Below are 15,000 nucleotides of genomic sequence, written 5' to 3'. Positions count from 1 at the left end.
TCTCCCTCCCTCTTCCCTCTCTCTGTCTTTCTCTCTCTCTCCCTCTCCCTCTTCCCTCTCTCTCTCTTCCTGTCTGTGTCTTTCACACTCTCTCTATCTCACTCATGTCCACGCTCTGTTTGCTTTCTCTCTCTCTCTCTCCCTCCCTCTTCCCTCTCTCTCTCTGTCTTTCACACTCTCTCTCCCTCTGCCCCTTCCCTCTTTCTCTCTCTCTTCCTGTCTGTCTTTCACTCTCTATCTCACTCATGTTCACGCTCTATGTTTGCTTTCTCTCTCTCCCTCTCTCCCTCTCTCCCTCTCTCCCTCTCTCTCTAAGTCAGTCTCTCCCTCCCCCCCTCCCTCTCTCTCTCCCTCCATCTCCCCTCCCCATCTCCCCTTGTCTCTGCTCTGAGGTAAATATTCTCCATGTCTGGATTTCTGTGATGGCTGGACTTATCGTGATATAAAGTAAATTCACAATTAAATTAATAACCTTTTTTACTGTTCTGTATTTGCTTTGGGTTGTTTTTTTTATTTAATATATACAGAAACAACGTTTTTCATGTTACATTTGTAAAAATGAGTAAATGTCAAAGTCTGATGTTTCTCTAAATAAATTCACTATCATTCTAAGATAAGACTCTTCTCTCTAGAATACACAAATCTAGACTATACAGGTATAAAATAGTGCTCAGGTCTAGAATACACAAATCTAGACTATACAGGTCTAGAGTAGTGTGTGTGTGTGTGTGTGTGTGTGTGTGTGTGTGTGGTGCACAGGTCTAGAGTAGTGTGTGTGTGTGTGTGTGGTGCACAGGTCTAGAGTAGTGTGCAGGTCTTCTTGTCCTTGAAGGGGTTGGCGGAGGTGGTCATGCCGGTGATGAGCGGGTCGGCTCGAACGTGCTCCTGGCAGTACTGCACCAACTGAGCCGCCGCCACCGAGATCTGAAGGACAACAGCCAATCAGATTCATTTAGCTACTCATAACCAATCAAAGTCTCTCACATTAAACATCATTCACCATTAGCCCAATCAGATTCATTTAGCTACACATAACCAATCAAAGTCTCTCAGATTAAACATCATTCACAGCATTAGCCCAATCAGATTCATTTAGCTACACATAACCAATCAAAGTCTCTCACATTAAACATCATTCACACCATTAGCCCAATCAGATTCATTTAGCTACACATAACCAATCAAAGTCTCTCAGATTAAACATCATTCACACCATTAGCCCAATCAGATTCATTTAGCTACACATAACCAATCAAAGTCTCTCAGATTAAACATCATTCACACCATTAGCCCAATCAGATTCATTTAGCTACACATAACCAATCAAAGTCTCTCAGGTTAAACATCATTCACACCGTCAGCCCAATCAGATTCATTTAGCTACACATAACCAATCAAAGTCTCTCAGATTAAACAGCATTCACACCGTTAGCCCAATCAGATTCATTTAGCTACACATAACCAATCAAAGTCTCTCAGATTAAACATCATTCACACCATTAGCCCAATCAGATCCTTACACTCTCTAGGAATGGCAAACTAAACCTGATTCTTACAGACTTCAGATCAGCATGCTGCAGTGATGCTCTCATAATGCGACTCCTACTCCTCTGGTGGTCACCAGTCAATCAGCCCATAAGAAACACTTTTACATACACTCTCAAAACCAATGTGTTGGAAACAACACACTCTGTTGTCAATATCTGGACACAGAGATGTGTTAAAACAACACAAGTTGTGTTATTTCCAACACATTGTGTAACAAATAACAAAAGCAGTGTGTTAGAAACAACACCAACAGTGTTGTCCCTATCTGGACACAGAGATATGTTAAAAACAAAACAAGTCGTGTTATTTTCAACACATAGGCCTATAGTAACATACAAAAGCAATGCTGAAACGGTAGACTATGTTGTCCCTATCTGGACACAGAGATGTGTTAAAACAACACAAGTTGTGTTATTTCCAACACATTGTGTAACAAATAACAAAAGCAATGTGTTAGAAACAGCACAAACAGTGTTGTCCCTATCTGGACACAGAGATGTGTTAAAAACAAAACAAGTCGTGTTATTTTCAACACATATAGTAACATACAAAAGCAATGCTGAAACAGCAGACTGTTGTCCCTATCTGGACACAGAGATATGTTAAAAACAAAACAAGTCGTGTTATTTTCAACACATATAGTAACATACAAAAGCAATGCTGAAACGGTAGACTGTGTTGTCCCTATCTGGACACAGAGATGTGTTGTTTTCAACACATTCATTATAGGAGTGTAAATGTGTAATTCTATCACACACACACACATACACTGACCTGGACCCTGTCCATACTGACCTTGACCCCCCCCCCCCACACACACACATACTGACCTTGACCCTGTCCATACTGACCTTGACCCCCCCCCCCCCTCCACACACACACACACACACACATACTGACCTTGACCCTGTCCATACTGACCTTGACCCCCCCCCCACACACACACACACACACATACTGACCTTGACTCTGTCCATGTTGGCTTCAACTCTGAGCTGCTCCACTGCTTTTCTCGCCTGGAGCACGTTGTTCCCACTACACACCTTCCCCTCCATCTCTCCCTCTCTCTCTCTCTCTCTCTCTCTCTCTCTCTCTCTCTCTCTCTCTCTCTCACACACACACACACGGCAGCCAAGGTCACACAAATACTCCAAATGCAACAAAAAATACTCACATACACATACACAAATGGCAAGGCATGTACACTGTTTTCCAGGCTTTTACACACACACTCATCTCACACACACACCTTCAGTATTTTACATAAACACTCATCTCACACACACACACACACACACACACACACCTCCCCTCAGTGTTGGTATTTATCCTGATGAAAGAGAGAGTTCATGTTAATTCACCTGCATTGCATTGCAATGTGTGTGTGTGTGTGTGTGTGTGTGTGTGTGTGCTCGCTCCTACCTCTGTGTTCAGTTCACCTGTAGAAGTCCATGCAGTTCAAATGGTGGGACCAGGTGGAATCTCAAAATGAACACGCACACACTCACACACACCAGCTTAGTGTTCGTCATGGACAAGGGGGTTAGGGTCCTATTTAACCTCTCTCTCACTCACACACGCACACACACACACACACACACACACAGGCGCACACACACACACACACACACACACACGCAGACACCCCATGAGGTGGAGTCCAGATGAAAGTGTGTGTGAAGTTGTTCTTAAAAGTGCTCACACACAGGGCTGCAAATGTCATGGCCACATCACAGACACACACACACACACACACACACACACACACACACACACACACACTGAGGATAAAAGCATGTGTGGGGGGCAAACCATCTCAACTTTTCTCCCTTTGTGGGCATTAATCATCTGACAGACATCCGTCCTAAATGTCACAGTGAAGGGACCCGGTGGAGCTCGAGCCGCTGAAGGGAATAGGAAGGTGTCTGTCCGGTGGCTGCTTGGGGCTGAATGGTCTTCGTTCGGAGGCTTATTCATTTGCAAAATCACGGGCATGTTTACAATATAGCAGCCAACGGCGGAGCGCTTTAATTAGGTGTTAATTTGGTAACTTCAAATTTGGAGCCAGTGAGACTGGAATGGCTAGTCCGAATGAAGGGAATTCCAACATAATCACACCCTACTGCGCTGACAGCCAAAAAAATGAACCAATTCCCGAACGCATTATTTCCCTGATGTCCTCCTTGGCCTGCCGTAGTTGTTTGGAAAACGTGGGTGAAATGTCAGAGCTACTGCACGGTTAGCCCTATCTCAGAAGCGTTCAGACGCAACTCCAATAAAGTACACAAACCCACTTATACACTGCGTCGAAGACTACGAGGTAAGTTACTTTAGAGATGTCTCAGAAGAAAATTAACCGACATGTTTTGAATTGTCTATCACATTATTCATTGGGGTAGCTGGACTGCACCAAGCTAACGTTAGCTACAAGAATAGCTAACTGTAATAGTTGGGACTTTAATGGTGAAAGACAGGCCTTCCAATTTGTTGTGTAACAGTGGTTTTCAACTGATACTGGTATATAATTTCTTAAACATAAACACTAACTCTGCAGAGCCTTTCATAACAGTATTTCATGCGAGCTCGTAGCCTACGCAATGTTACAGGAGTAGTATGGAAGTGTCCACTGTTAGCTGATGGGTGTGTTCGTCTGTTGTTTATCTGCGTATTTTACACAGGTATTTTAGTCGACAGTGCCGCTTTCGCGTTTGAGTATTCGCGTTAAAAGCATTCTGATCATTTGGTATCGGGTTGCGTTCACGTGCTTAGATATGATGTGAATGATCTGACCTGACGTGATCTTCCCCTGCTGTCGCACAGTCCTCAATGCGTCACACGCTTCAGATTTGCGGTGCACGCCAACAGCCTGCGTCTAAAACATTAGAGTGCTATATAGGATGCTTAATTGGCAGACACTTTTATGCATATCGGCCCGTGAGGTGCATTAAAAAACAAGGCACTAGGCAGTGTGTAGTGAAACTGTCAAGTGGAGCTATCTGTACAACACCCCCCATTGCCCTGCAGCTGAGAGGTGACGTGTTTAGCCTGCTCTAGCCAATGTACAAAATATAGGAAATCATGTGATAGCCTTCTGATATTGAATCTTGAATTTTCCCTTGGGGATCAATAAAGTATCTATATATCTAAGCGTGGTAAAGTTGGTTTTATATTGGATGTTGGATATTCGACACATTCGAAAAACCTATTCAGCACTGGCTACAAGGGACAAATTTGTGTCAAACCAACGTGCACGTGTTCCTACAAGGCTTGCCTACATAACACAAAGCTTCATTTGTCAAAAAAACTTATTTTGATTTTTAATGTTGATACATGCTTTTCAATCTATTCTGCGACTTCATTTTTTGACTTACCCATGTCAAACCACATAGGGTGAATTCAGCTAACTGCCCCACACATAACACAAAGCTTCTTTTCTCCAAAAAACAACCTTTGATTTTATACAACTTTGAATTGTTCAAATGCTATAAATCTATTGTGCGGTCTGACCTTTTGACCTACACATGTCAAAACACATATGGTGAACTTGGCTAACTCTCCTACACATAACACAAAGCTTAATTTCTAAAAAAAAAAAACACTGTTTGATTTTATATATTTTTAAATGTAAAAACCATGCTTGAAATGCTTTAAATCTATTCTGCGGCTTGACCTTTTTGCCTACCCATGTCAAAACTCATCTGATGATCTCAACTGACTGCCCCACACATAACACAAAGCTTTTTTTTTAAAAAAAAACCACCCTTTGATTTTATACAATTTTTTAATGTGAAAAAAAGGCTATAAATCTATTCAGCGGCTTGACCTTTTCACCTACCCATGTCAAAACACATCTGATTATCTCAACTAACTGCCCCACACATAACACAAAGCTTTTTTAAAAAAAAAAAAAAAAAAACACCCTTTGATTTTATACCATTTTTTAATGTGAAAAAAAGGCTATAAATCTATTCAGCGGCTTGACCTTTTCACCTACCCATGTCAAAACACATCTGATGATCTCAACTAACTGCCCACACATAACACAAAGCTTTTTTTCCCCAAAAACCTACCCTTTGGTTTTATACCATTTTTTATATGTGAAAAAAGGCTATAAATCTATCCTGTGGCTTGACCTTTTCGCCTACCCATGTCAAAACACATCTGATTATCTCAACTAACTGCCCCACACATAACACAAAGCTTTTTTCCCCCAAAAACCCACCCTTTGATTTTATACCATTTTTTAATGTGGTTAAAAAAGGCTATACATCTATTCTGAGGCTTGACCTTTGAGTTTATATAATTTTTTATGAAAAAAAGCTTTGTGTTACGTGTGGGGCAGTCAGTTGAGGTAATTAGATGAGTTTTGATATCGGTAGGGGAGAGGGTCAAGCCGCAGAATAGATTCATAGCCTTTTTTTCACATAACAAATGGTATAAAATCAAAGGGTGTTTTTTTAGGGAAAAAAAGCTTTGTGCTATGTGTGGGGCAGTTAGTTGAGGTAATCAGATGTGTTTTGACATGGGTAGACGAAAAGGTCAAGCCACAGGATAGATTTATAGCCTTTTTTCAATTATAAAAAATGTTATAAAATCAAAGGGTGGGTTTTTGTGGAAAAAAAGCTTTGTGTTATGTGTGGGGCAGTTAGTTGAGATCATCAGATGTGTTTTGACATGGGTAGGTGAAAAGGTCAAGCCGCTGAATAGATTTATAGCCTTTTTTTTCACATAAAAAAATGGTATAAAATCAAAGGGTGCTCATTTTTTGAAAAAAAGCTTTGTGTTATGTGTAGGGCAGTTAGTTGAGATAATCAGATGCTTTTTGACATGGGTAGGTGAAAAGGTCAAGCCACAGGATAGATTTATAGCCTTTTTTCACTTTTAAAAAATGTTATAAAATCAAAGGGTGGGTTTTTTGGGGAAAAAAGCTTTGTGTTATGTGTGGGGCAGTTAGTTGAGATCATCCGATGTGTTTTGACATGGGTAGGTGAAAAGGTCAAGCCGCTGAATAGATTTATAGCCTTTTTTTCACATAAAAAAATGGTATAAAATCAAAGGGTGTTTTTATTTTTGAAAAAAAAGCTTTGTGTTATGTGTGGGGCAGTTAGTTGAGATCATCAGATGTGTTTTGACATGGGTAGACGAAAAGGTCAAGCCACAGGATAGATTTATAGCCTTTTTTCAATTATAAAAAATGTTATAAAATCAAAGGGTGGGTTTTTGTGGAAAAAAAGCTTTGTGTTATGTGTGGGGCAGTTAGTTGAGATCATCAGATGTGTTTTGACATGGGTAGGTGAAAAGGTCAAGCCGCTGAATAGATTTATAGCCTTTTTTTTCACATAAAAAAATGGTATAAAATCAAAGGGTGCTCATTTTTTGAAAAAAAGCTTTGTGTTATGTGTAGGGCAGTTAGTTGAGATAATCAGATGCTTTTTGACATGGGTAGGTGAAAAGGTCAAGCCACAGGATAGATTTATAGCCTTTTTTCACTTTTAAAAAATGTTATAAAATCAAAGGGTGGGTTTTTTGGGGAAAAAAGCTTTGTGTTATGTGTGGGGCAGTTAGTTGAGATCATCCGATGTGTTTTGACATGGGTAGGTGAAAAGGTCAAGCCGCTGAATAGATTTATAGCCTTTTTTTCACATAAAAAAATGGTATAAAATCAAAGGGTGTTTTTATTTTTGAAAAAAAAGCTTTGTGTTATGTGTGGGGCAGTTAGTTGAGATCATCAGATGTGTTTTGACATGGGTAGGTGAAAAGGTCAAGCCGCTGAATAGATTTATAGCCTTTTTTTCACATAAAAAAATGGTATAAAATCAAAGGGTGTTTTTTTTTAAAAAAAAAGCTTTGTGTTATGTGTGGGGCAGTCAGTTGAGATCATCAGATGAGTTTTGACATGGGTAGGCGAAAAGGTCAAGCCGCAGAATAGATTTAAAGCATTTCAAGCATGGTTTTTACATTAAAAAATATATAAAATCAAACAGTGTTTTTTTTTTTAGAAATTAAGCTTTGTGTTATGTGTAGGAGAGTTAGCCGAGTTCACCATATGTGTTTTGACATGTGTAGGTCAAAAGGTCAGACCGCACAATAGATTTATAGCATTTGAACAATTCAAAGTTGTATAAAATCAAAGGTTGTTTTTTGGAGAAAGGAAGCTTTGTGTTATGTGTGGGGCAGTTAGCTGAATTCACCCTATGTGGTTTGACATGGGTAAGTCAAAAAATGAAGTCGCAGAATAGATTAAAAAGCATGTATCAACATTAAAAATCAAAATAAGTTTTTTTGACAAATGAAGCTTTGTGTTATGTAGGCAAGCCTTGTAGGAACCCGTGCACGTTGGTTTGACACAAATTTGTCCCTTGTAGCCAGTGCTGAATAGGTTTTTCGAATGTGTCGAATATCCAACATCCAATATAAAACCAACTTTACCACGCTATATATCTATCTATTGATGCTGATTGAAGAGGACGCAGCTTGAAGGTTGTTGATATTTCAGTTGAAAATGGAATCAAATGACACCTCTCCCGCTCCCCCCCAAAGTAACACTGTCGGACCTATCCTACACCTCTCCTCCCAAAGTGAAATTGAGACATGGACCGGTATCGGTGTAGTATTGGTTATCGATGCCCATGCCTACTTATACGTTTTCTCATGCTGGTAAAGAAGGCCCTCCCGAAATATTTCTGTGAAGGGCTGGACTAATGAGAAATGGTGTTTACCTATTGAGTAGGCCTGCGCCTAGACTTAAGCAATATAGCACGAGTGGGAGTGGGTTGTTGCTGGATATTCCCACGGGTGTTGTTCGGCCGTAGCCTCGAGGCCGGAGGCCGAGTGGCGCAGGCAACAACACCCGTGGGAATATCCAGGAACAACCCACGACCACGAGTGCTATATTGCTTTTATACAACAATTCTACCACTTGTTTTTTGCACTAATTTCCCATTATAATGTAAACGTTTAGATCGCTAAAACTGTCTTGTTTGTAGAACTACTTCTCTCCGCCACAAATTTCTATTACTTGCAGGACAAACTGCCGTTACTAGTTCTAAATGGATGGTTGCTATGGCCAAAGGCCAGTCGTTAGTTCTAAAAGCACGTTGCTATGGCCAAAAGCCAGTCGTTAGTTCTATCTCTCCCGTTGTCAAGCAATAAACGTTAGCTCGCATTGCGTCTGGTTTGGACATGTTTTTAGCTTTGAAACATCACTATTTTACTTAGCCTACATGCCATCCAACTAGCTAATATCCACCTCCGTCATATTCTACGTTCTGAGCGTCTGTATTTCAGCTTGGATGCAACGTTACAGTTCGTTTTACACTTCACAACTTGACATTGTATCGCGGAGTGAATTATTATTAGCTGTGAAAAGTCCGAGTGGATTATCGTGGGATATTTCAACTCATGGAACGTCTCTCGGCCAATCAGAAACAAAGAAACAGCTTCTTAGAACCCAATTGTTGTATAAAGGCTAATATTTAATTCTATTTAGTAGGCCTAGACAGACATTGTGGTTAAAACCATGAAACCCAGTAGGCCTATTCTGCCACAGCCAACTTCAAGCAGCGTAGGCCGAGCCTATACACAGCAGAAGCTGAATTCATTATCAGCAGCATCAAGATTGCTGTCGAACCCAACACGTCCTCTATCCGTAAATCTCCAGAGGGCAAACCCAACACCCTGGCAAACCCGTTTCATGGCTCCTGCCGAGAAACTAGTTCATCACACACAACTTTGAACTTGAATCAAATATTCCTTAGAGTGCAGCTGAGTCACCTGTCTGTTTGCATGACATTTATATTTACACCAGTTTCTCCAGGCTCAGAGTACCTTTTGAAAAGAAAGCAAGCAATTGCCTTCTGAGAGCGTAAACGACAGTGTTTAACACGCCACTGTTTATGTCTTGAACTCACCCCAGATTACCCTCAGGGCTCAGCCAATCACGTCTCTGCTTCCTCAGGGCTCAGCCAATCACGTCTCTGCTTCCTCAGGGCCGAGCCAATCACGTCTCTGCTTCCTCAGGGCCTAGCCAGTCACCTCTCTGCTTCCTCAGGGCTCAGCCAATCACGTCTCTGCTTCCTCAGGGCCTAGCCAATCACCTCTCTGCTTCCTCAGGGCCGAGCCAATCACCTCTCTGCTTCCTCAGGGCCTAGCCAATCACGTCTCTGCTTCCTCAGGGCCTAGCCAATCACCTCTCTGCTTCCTCAGGGCCTAGCCAATCACGTCTCTGCTTCCTCAGGGCCTAGCCAATCACCTCTCTGCTTCCTCAGGGCCTAGCCAATCACCTCTCTGCTTCCTCAGGGCCTAGCCAATCACGTCTCTGCTTCCTCAGGGCCGAGCCAATCACGTCTCTGCTTCCTCAGGGCCTAGCCAATCACCTCTCTGCTTCTTCAGGGCGATGGCAGGTCTCCCTCCGTCCGTGGCGCGGGAGGCGGTGCTTAAGGAGAGCACGGCGCTGCCGGCGGACATGTTGCGTATCCGTGGTTACGACTTCAACCAGGGCGTGGACCAGCGGGCGCTGATGCAGTCCTTCCTCACCACCGGCTTCCAGGCCTCCAGCTTCGGCCTCGCCGTGCAGGAGGTCAACAGGATGGTGCGGTATTAATATTATTATTATTATTATTATTATTATTAATAATATCACCGTGCAGGAGGTCAACAGGATGGTGCGGTATTAATATTATTATTATTATTATTATTATATTATTATTATTATTATTATTAATGATAATAATATCGCTGTGCAGGAGATCAACAGGATGGTGCGGTATTAATATTATTATTATTATATTATTATTATTATTATTATTAATGTCGCCGTGCAGGAGGCCAACAGGATGGTGCGATATTAATATTATTATTATTATTATTATTATTATTATTATTAATAATGATAATAATATCGCTGTGCAGGAGATCAACAGGATGGTGCGGTATTAATATTATTATTATTATATTATTATTATTATTATTAATGTCGCCGTGCAGGTCAACAGGATGGTGCGATATTAATATTATTGTTATTATTAGTATTATTATTATTGTTATTATTATTATGTATGTGTGCTTGTTCAATGTCACACTTGCACTTATAGCTTGCCCACATAAAACACATTTGTGTGTGTGTGTGTGTGTGTGTGTGTGTGTGTAGATAGAGAAGCGTCTGGAGCCTGTAGAGGAGGAGGAGGCGGAGGGGGAGGGTGAGCCCACTCCTGCTCCCGGGGGTCGGTCGGGCTGTACCATCTTCCTGGGCTACACGTCCAACCTCATCAGCTCTGGAGTCAGGGAGACCATCCGCTACCTGGCCCAGCACAAAATGGTACGGCCCACTCACCACTTCCTGCTTTGGTCACCCTGCCACACCCCTGTCACACCCCTGCAAATGGTGCAGTCCGTCTTCAGCTCTAAGGGACATCCAGACAGCTCTGAGATCAGTTTCTAAAGTGTGTGTGTGTGTGTGTGTGTGTGTGTGTGTGTGTGTGTGTGTGTGTACAGGTGGACGTGATCGTGACTACAGCAGGAGGGGTGGAGGAGGACCTTATTAAGTGTCTGGCCGCCACGTATCTGGGAGACTTCAGCCTACCAGGCAAAGAGCTGCGCCAGAGAGGCATCAACAGGTGCACACACACACACACACACACACACACACACACACACCACACACACACACACACACACACACACACACACACACACACACACACACACACACACACACACACACACACACGTATCTGGGAGACTTCAGCCTACCGGGCAAAGAGCTGCGCCAGAGAGGCATCAACAGGTGCACACACACACACACATGCTCTCCTCCCTGTAGTGTTGCACGATATACCGATACTAGAAAGGTATCACGATGCCTTAACGCAAAAAACGATACGATTTCCGACGTTTTTAGAATCGATACTTTATTAAAAATAACTTTCCGCGTCTGTGCAAGAAGCTGCTCCAACTATCAGTCATGCTCCTTGAACGCAGAGGCTAGTGGGCGTGGCTAACTTTCCCCTCTCACACGCAGCCACAGTGTGTGCAGCAGGCTGTGAGTGAGTGAGAGGGAGAGAGATGGCTGCAGGTTCAGGAGCGTCTGCCGACCATCCTCGGCTTGCTGATCAAATAGACGGGCGAACTGAAGTCTGGAGCTATTTCGCATGTGTCGACAGTGAAGGCAAGCCCACAGACACAAGAGATGTAAACAAAAGCATGCAGGCAACGTCCAACTTCGCACAGCACCTTGCGGACAGACATCCCGACCTTTACAACGAATTCAAAGACCGAGAGGTCAGCGAATGTGATTGAAAACACCATGATCAGCCCCAATCGTATCCACAAACTATAGCCTAAGTGAAACGAGTGTGGTGTATCCTGTAGGCTAGTTGGAAAACTATTTTTTCAACACAGAATTTTGACGAGGCATAACGAGCGTAAGCATAGAAACCTCCTTGACGGAGGTAATGTTTTCATTGGGGTTTGCGGTTTGTCTGTTTGCAAGATGACTCAATGTTCACTCTGATAGTTGTAACTGGCAAACGATCTATTTAACATTCAATCAGTTCTGGTAATATTTATCATGGCATGTAGTCTGCCTTTTTCATTATTTCTTAGATATGAGCTAGGCTACAAATTCTCTAGAGCCCATAGCCAGAATGTATTGAGTCCAAACATTAATTTATTAGCCATGAACGACATTCCATTAACTCAGCAGGCTAGCTAGACCTCATATCAGATGGCCCACTGAGTAGTAGGCTAACTTGCTTATAATTTTAACACATGTAATTTGTAACAACACAACACGTGTAATTTGTAACAAACAATAAAAAAAAACTATTGACTAAAAAATACTACTGAGCATATTGTCTGGATATAACAATTATAAATGATGGTCTCTGAAAGTCAGACAATCAAACTCATGAAATATTAAAGTAGCCTAACTTGTCCACTCCCTTCACAGGAAATGTTAAAGAAAAGTGGCCGGCAAATATGTTAACAAACAAGAGATTATGCTCATACTAGCTCTGGGGAATAATAATTATTATTTTTATTAGTGTAATTGCAAAAAAAAAAGCTAAAAACCCGGACAGAAACAAGCTGGTTAAAGTGAAACCGAACCAGACCATTATTGATCTTTCTTTCAGATGTTTTAGAATTTCACCGTGGTATCGGTTCAGTATCGACTATCGAGGTATTTATGGCAGGTATCGAATCGAAGTCATAATTTTGGTATCGTGACAACACTACCTCCCTGACTTACACACACACACACACACACACGCACACACATACTCTCCTCCCTGACTTAAACACACATTTTAATACCTTTATTTGTGTTCACATTTTACAATGAATTTCATTGAACACAAACAATTTTAGACACCAGCATTGCAAACCCAGTAGCCTATGCCTCTGGTCTCAGTTCATGGGTACAAAAAACAACGCCTTCTCCATATGTGGCGACTGCCAATTATCACAGAAGCCTTTACTCTTGGCTTAGAGAGACCAGCAATCTGCAAACCCCTGACTACTAGTCTGTACATTACCTACAGTAGGCTTCCAAATATATATATATACACACACACACACACACACACACACACACACACACACACACACACACACAAACTAACGAAAATAAAATAAACTCGCAGGTAGGTCAAATATTGCCCCTGCCTGGTAAAATGTTTCATTGTTGCCACACAGTGAAATTGATTTCATTGCTTCAAGACTCGCACTACGCAACAAGCACGTTGTAGTTTTGCATTTTACATCTAATAACTAATGAATTTTAACTTAAAAATATTAATGATTAATCGATAGTTGATCGTTAATTCTCCCGACGATCGACTATGAACGTTTTTTGCCATGTTGATGAGTGTCTGTCATGATGACACTTATACTGTGTGTGTGTGTGTGTGTGTGTGTGTGTGTGTGTGTGTAGGATAGGGAATCTACTGGTGCCTAATGATAATTACTGTAAGTTTGAGGACTGGCTGATGCCCATTCTGGACCAGATGGTGCACGAGCAGAAGACTGAGGTGAGCACACACACACACACACACACACACACACACACACACACACACACACACACACACACACACACACACCTGCTAGCAAGAGCAGAAGGCTGAGGTGAGCTCTCTGAGAAACACACACACACACACACACACTTGCTAGCACGTGCAGAAGTAGATGTGTGTGTGTGTGTGTGTGTGTGTGTGTGTGTTGTGTTGTAGGGCATCCACTGGACTCCGTCTAAGATGATCCACAGACTGGGAAAAGAGATCAACAACCCAGAGTCCGTCTACTACTGGGCTTACAAGGTGAGGACACGTACACACACACACACACACACACACACACACACACACACACACACACACACACACCCCATAGTCGTGTGAGGTGAGTTTGTTCCTGCTTTGACCTCTGACCCCTGTGTTCTAGAACGACATCCCCGTGTTCAGCCCGGCGCTGACTGACGGCTCTCTGGGGGACATGATCTACTTCCACTCCTACAAGAACCCTGGCCTAGTGCTGGACATCGTGGAGGGTACACACACACACACACACACACACACACACACACACACACACACACACATGATCTACTTCCACTCCTACAAGAACCCTGGCCTGCTGCTGGACATCGTGGAGGGTACGCACACACACACACACACACACACACACACACACACACACACACACACACACACATGATCTACTTCCACTCCTACAAGAACCCTGGCCTGCTGCTGGACATCGTAGAGGGTACACACACACACACACACACACACACATGATCTACTTCCACTCCTACAAGAACCCTGGTCTGCTCCTGGACATCGTAGAGGGTACACACACACACACACACACACACACACACACACACACACACACATGATCTACTTCCACTCCTACAAGAACCCTGGTCTGCTCCTGGACATCGTGGAGGGTACACACACACACACACACACACACACACACACACACACACACACACACACACACACACACACACATGATCTACTTCCACTCCTACAAGAACCCTGGTCTGGTGCTGGACATCGTGGAGGGTACACACACACACACACACACACACACACACACACACACACACACACACAACCTTACCCTTTAACCCAGTCTTAGCACTGAAGCCAGGAAGGCCTTTTAACCCAGTGATCACTGTCTAAGCATACAGCAGAGAGAGGAAGTGTGGCACAAGAAGAGAGTAGTGTGCTGGAAATACTCTAGAGAAGAGAAGAGAGGAGAGGAGAAGAGGAGAGGAGAGAAGAGAAGAGAGGAGAGGAGAAGAGAGGAGTATGCTGGAAATACTTGAGAGGAGAAGAGGAGAGGAGAGAAGAGAAGAGAGGAGAGGAGAAGAGAGGAGTATGCTGGAAATACTCTAGAGAAGAGAGGAGAAGAGGAGAGGAGAGAAGAGAAGAGAAGAGAGGA

At 42.6% G+C, this 15,000-nt stretch overlaps 3 protein-coding genes across 7 annotated transcripts in view; 2 read left to right on the top strand and 1 right to left on the bottom strand.

Moving 5' to 3' along the window:
• fbxw9 (F-box and WD repeat domain containing 9) overlaps positions 1-601 on the top strand; it is a 12,794-nt gene extending 12,193 nt beyond the window's left edge. Inside the window, exon 9 of the mRNA XM_062526863.1 lies at positions 1-601. This exon is cut by the window's left edge and continues 834 nt beyond it. The gene's annotated coding sequence lies outside the window, so the exon portion shown is untranslated.
• On the bottom strand, positions 570-2,773 carry LOC134070659 (guanine nucleotide-binding protein G(I)/G(S)/G(O) subunit gamma-12-like). Its single transcript, XM_062527067.1, has 2 exons — positions 2,511-2,773; positions 570-924 (listed from the first exon to the last, which is right to left on the bottom strand). The coding sequence occupies exons 1-2, from the start codon at positions 2,601-2,603 to the stop codon at positions 799-801; spliced, it is 219 nt and encodes a 72-aa protein (XP_062383051.1). The 5' UTR covers positions 2,604-2,773; the 3' UTR covers positions 570-798.
• A 978-nt stretch (positions 2,774-3,751) lies between these two features.
• dhps (deoxyhypusine synthase) overlaps positions 3,752-15,000 on the top strand; it is a 15,208-nt gene continuing 3,959 nt past the window's right edge. For 3 of the 5 annotated variants that reach the window (XM_062527062.1, XM_062527063.1, XM_062527064.1), the window contains exons 1-7: positions 3,752-3,868; positions 9,940-10,138; positions 10,697-10,864; positions 11,041-11,162; positions 13,481-13,577; positions 13,779-13,865; positions 13,990-14,095. In XM_062527062.1, the coding sequence (XP_062383046.1) occupies positions 9,944-10,138; positions 10,697-10,864; positions 11,041-11,162; positions 13,481-13,577; positions 13,779-13,865; positions 13,990-14,095 (775 nt within the window). In that variant the 5' untranslated portion in view covers positions 3,752-3,868; positions 9,940-9,943. Of the gene's footprint in view, positions 3,869-9,939; positions 10,139-10,195; positions 10,212-10,537; positions 10,546-10,696; positions 10,865-11,040; positions 11,163-13,480; positions 13,578-13,778; positions 13,866-13,989; positions 14,096-15,000 lie in introns of those variants that run through there. The other 2 variants (XM_062527066.1, XM_062527065.1) reach the window with 2 other exon arrangements.

This window comes from Sardina pilchardus, chromosome 22, assembly GCF_963854185.1.
Source record: "Sardina pilchardus chromosome 22, fSarPil1.1, whole genome shotgun sequence".
Classification (NCBI taxonomy): Eukaryota; Metazoa; Chordata; class Actinopteri; order Clupeiformes; family Clupeidae; genus Sardina; species Sardina pilchardus.
Note: the sequence above shows the minus strand (reverse complement) of the source record. Positions and strands in the feature narration are given on the sequence as shown.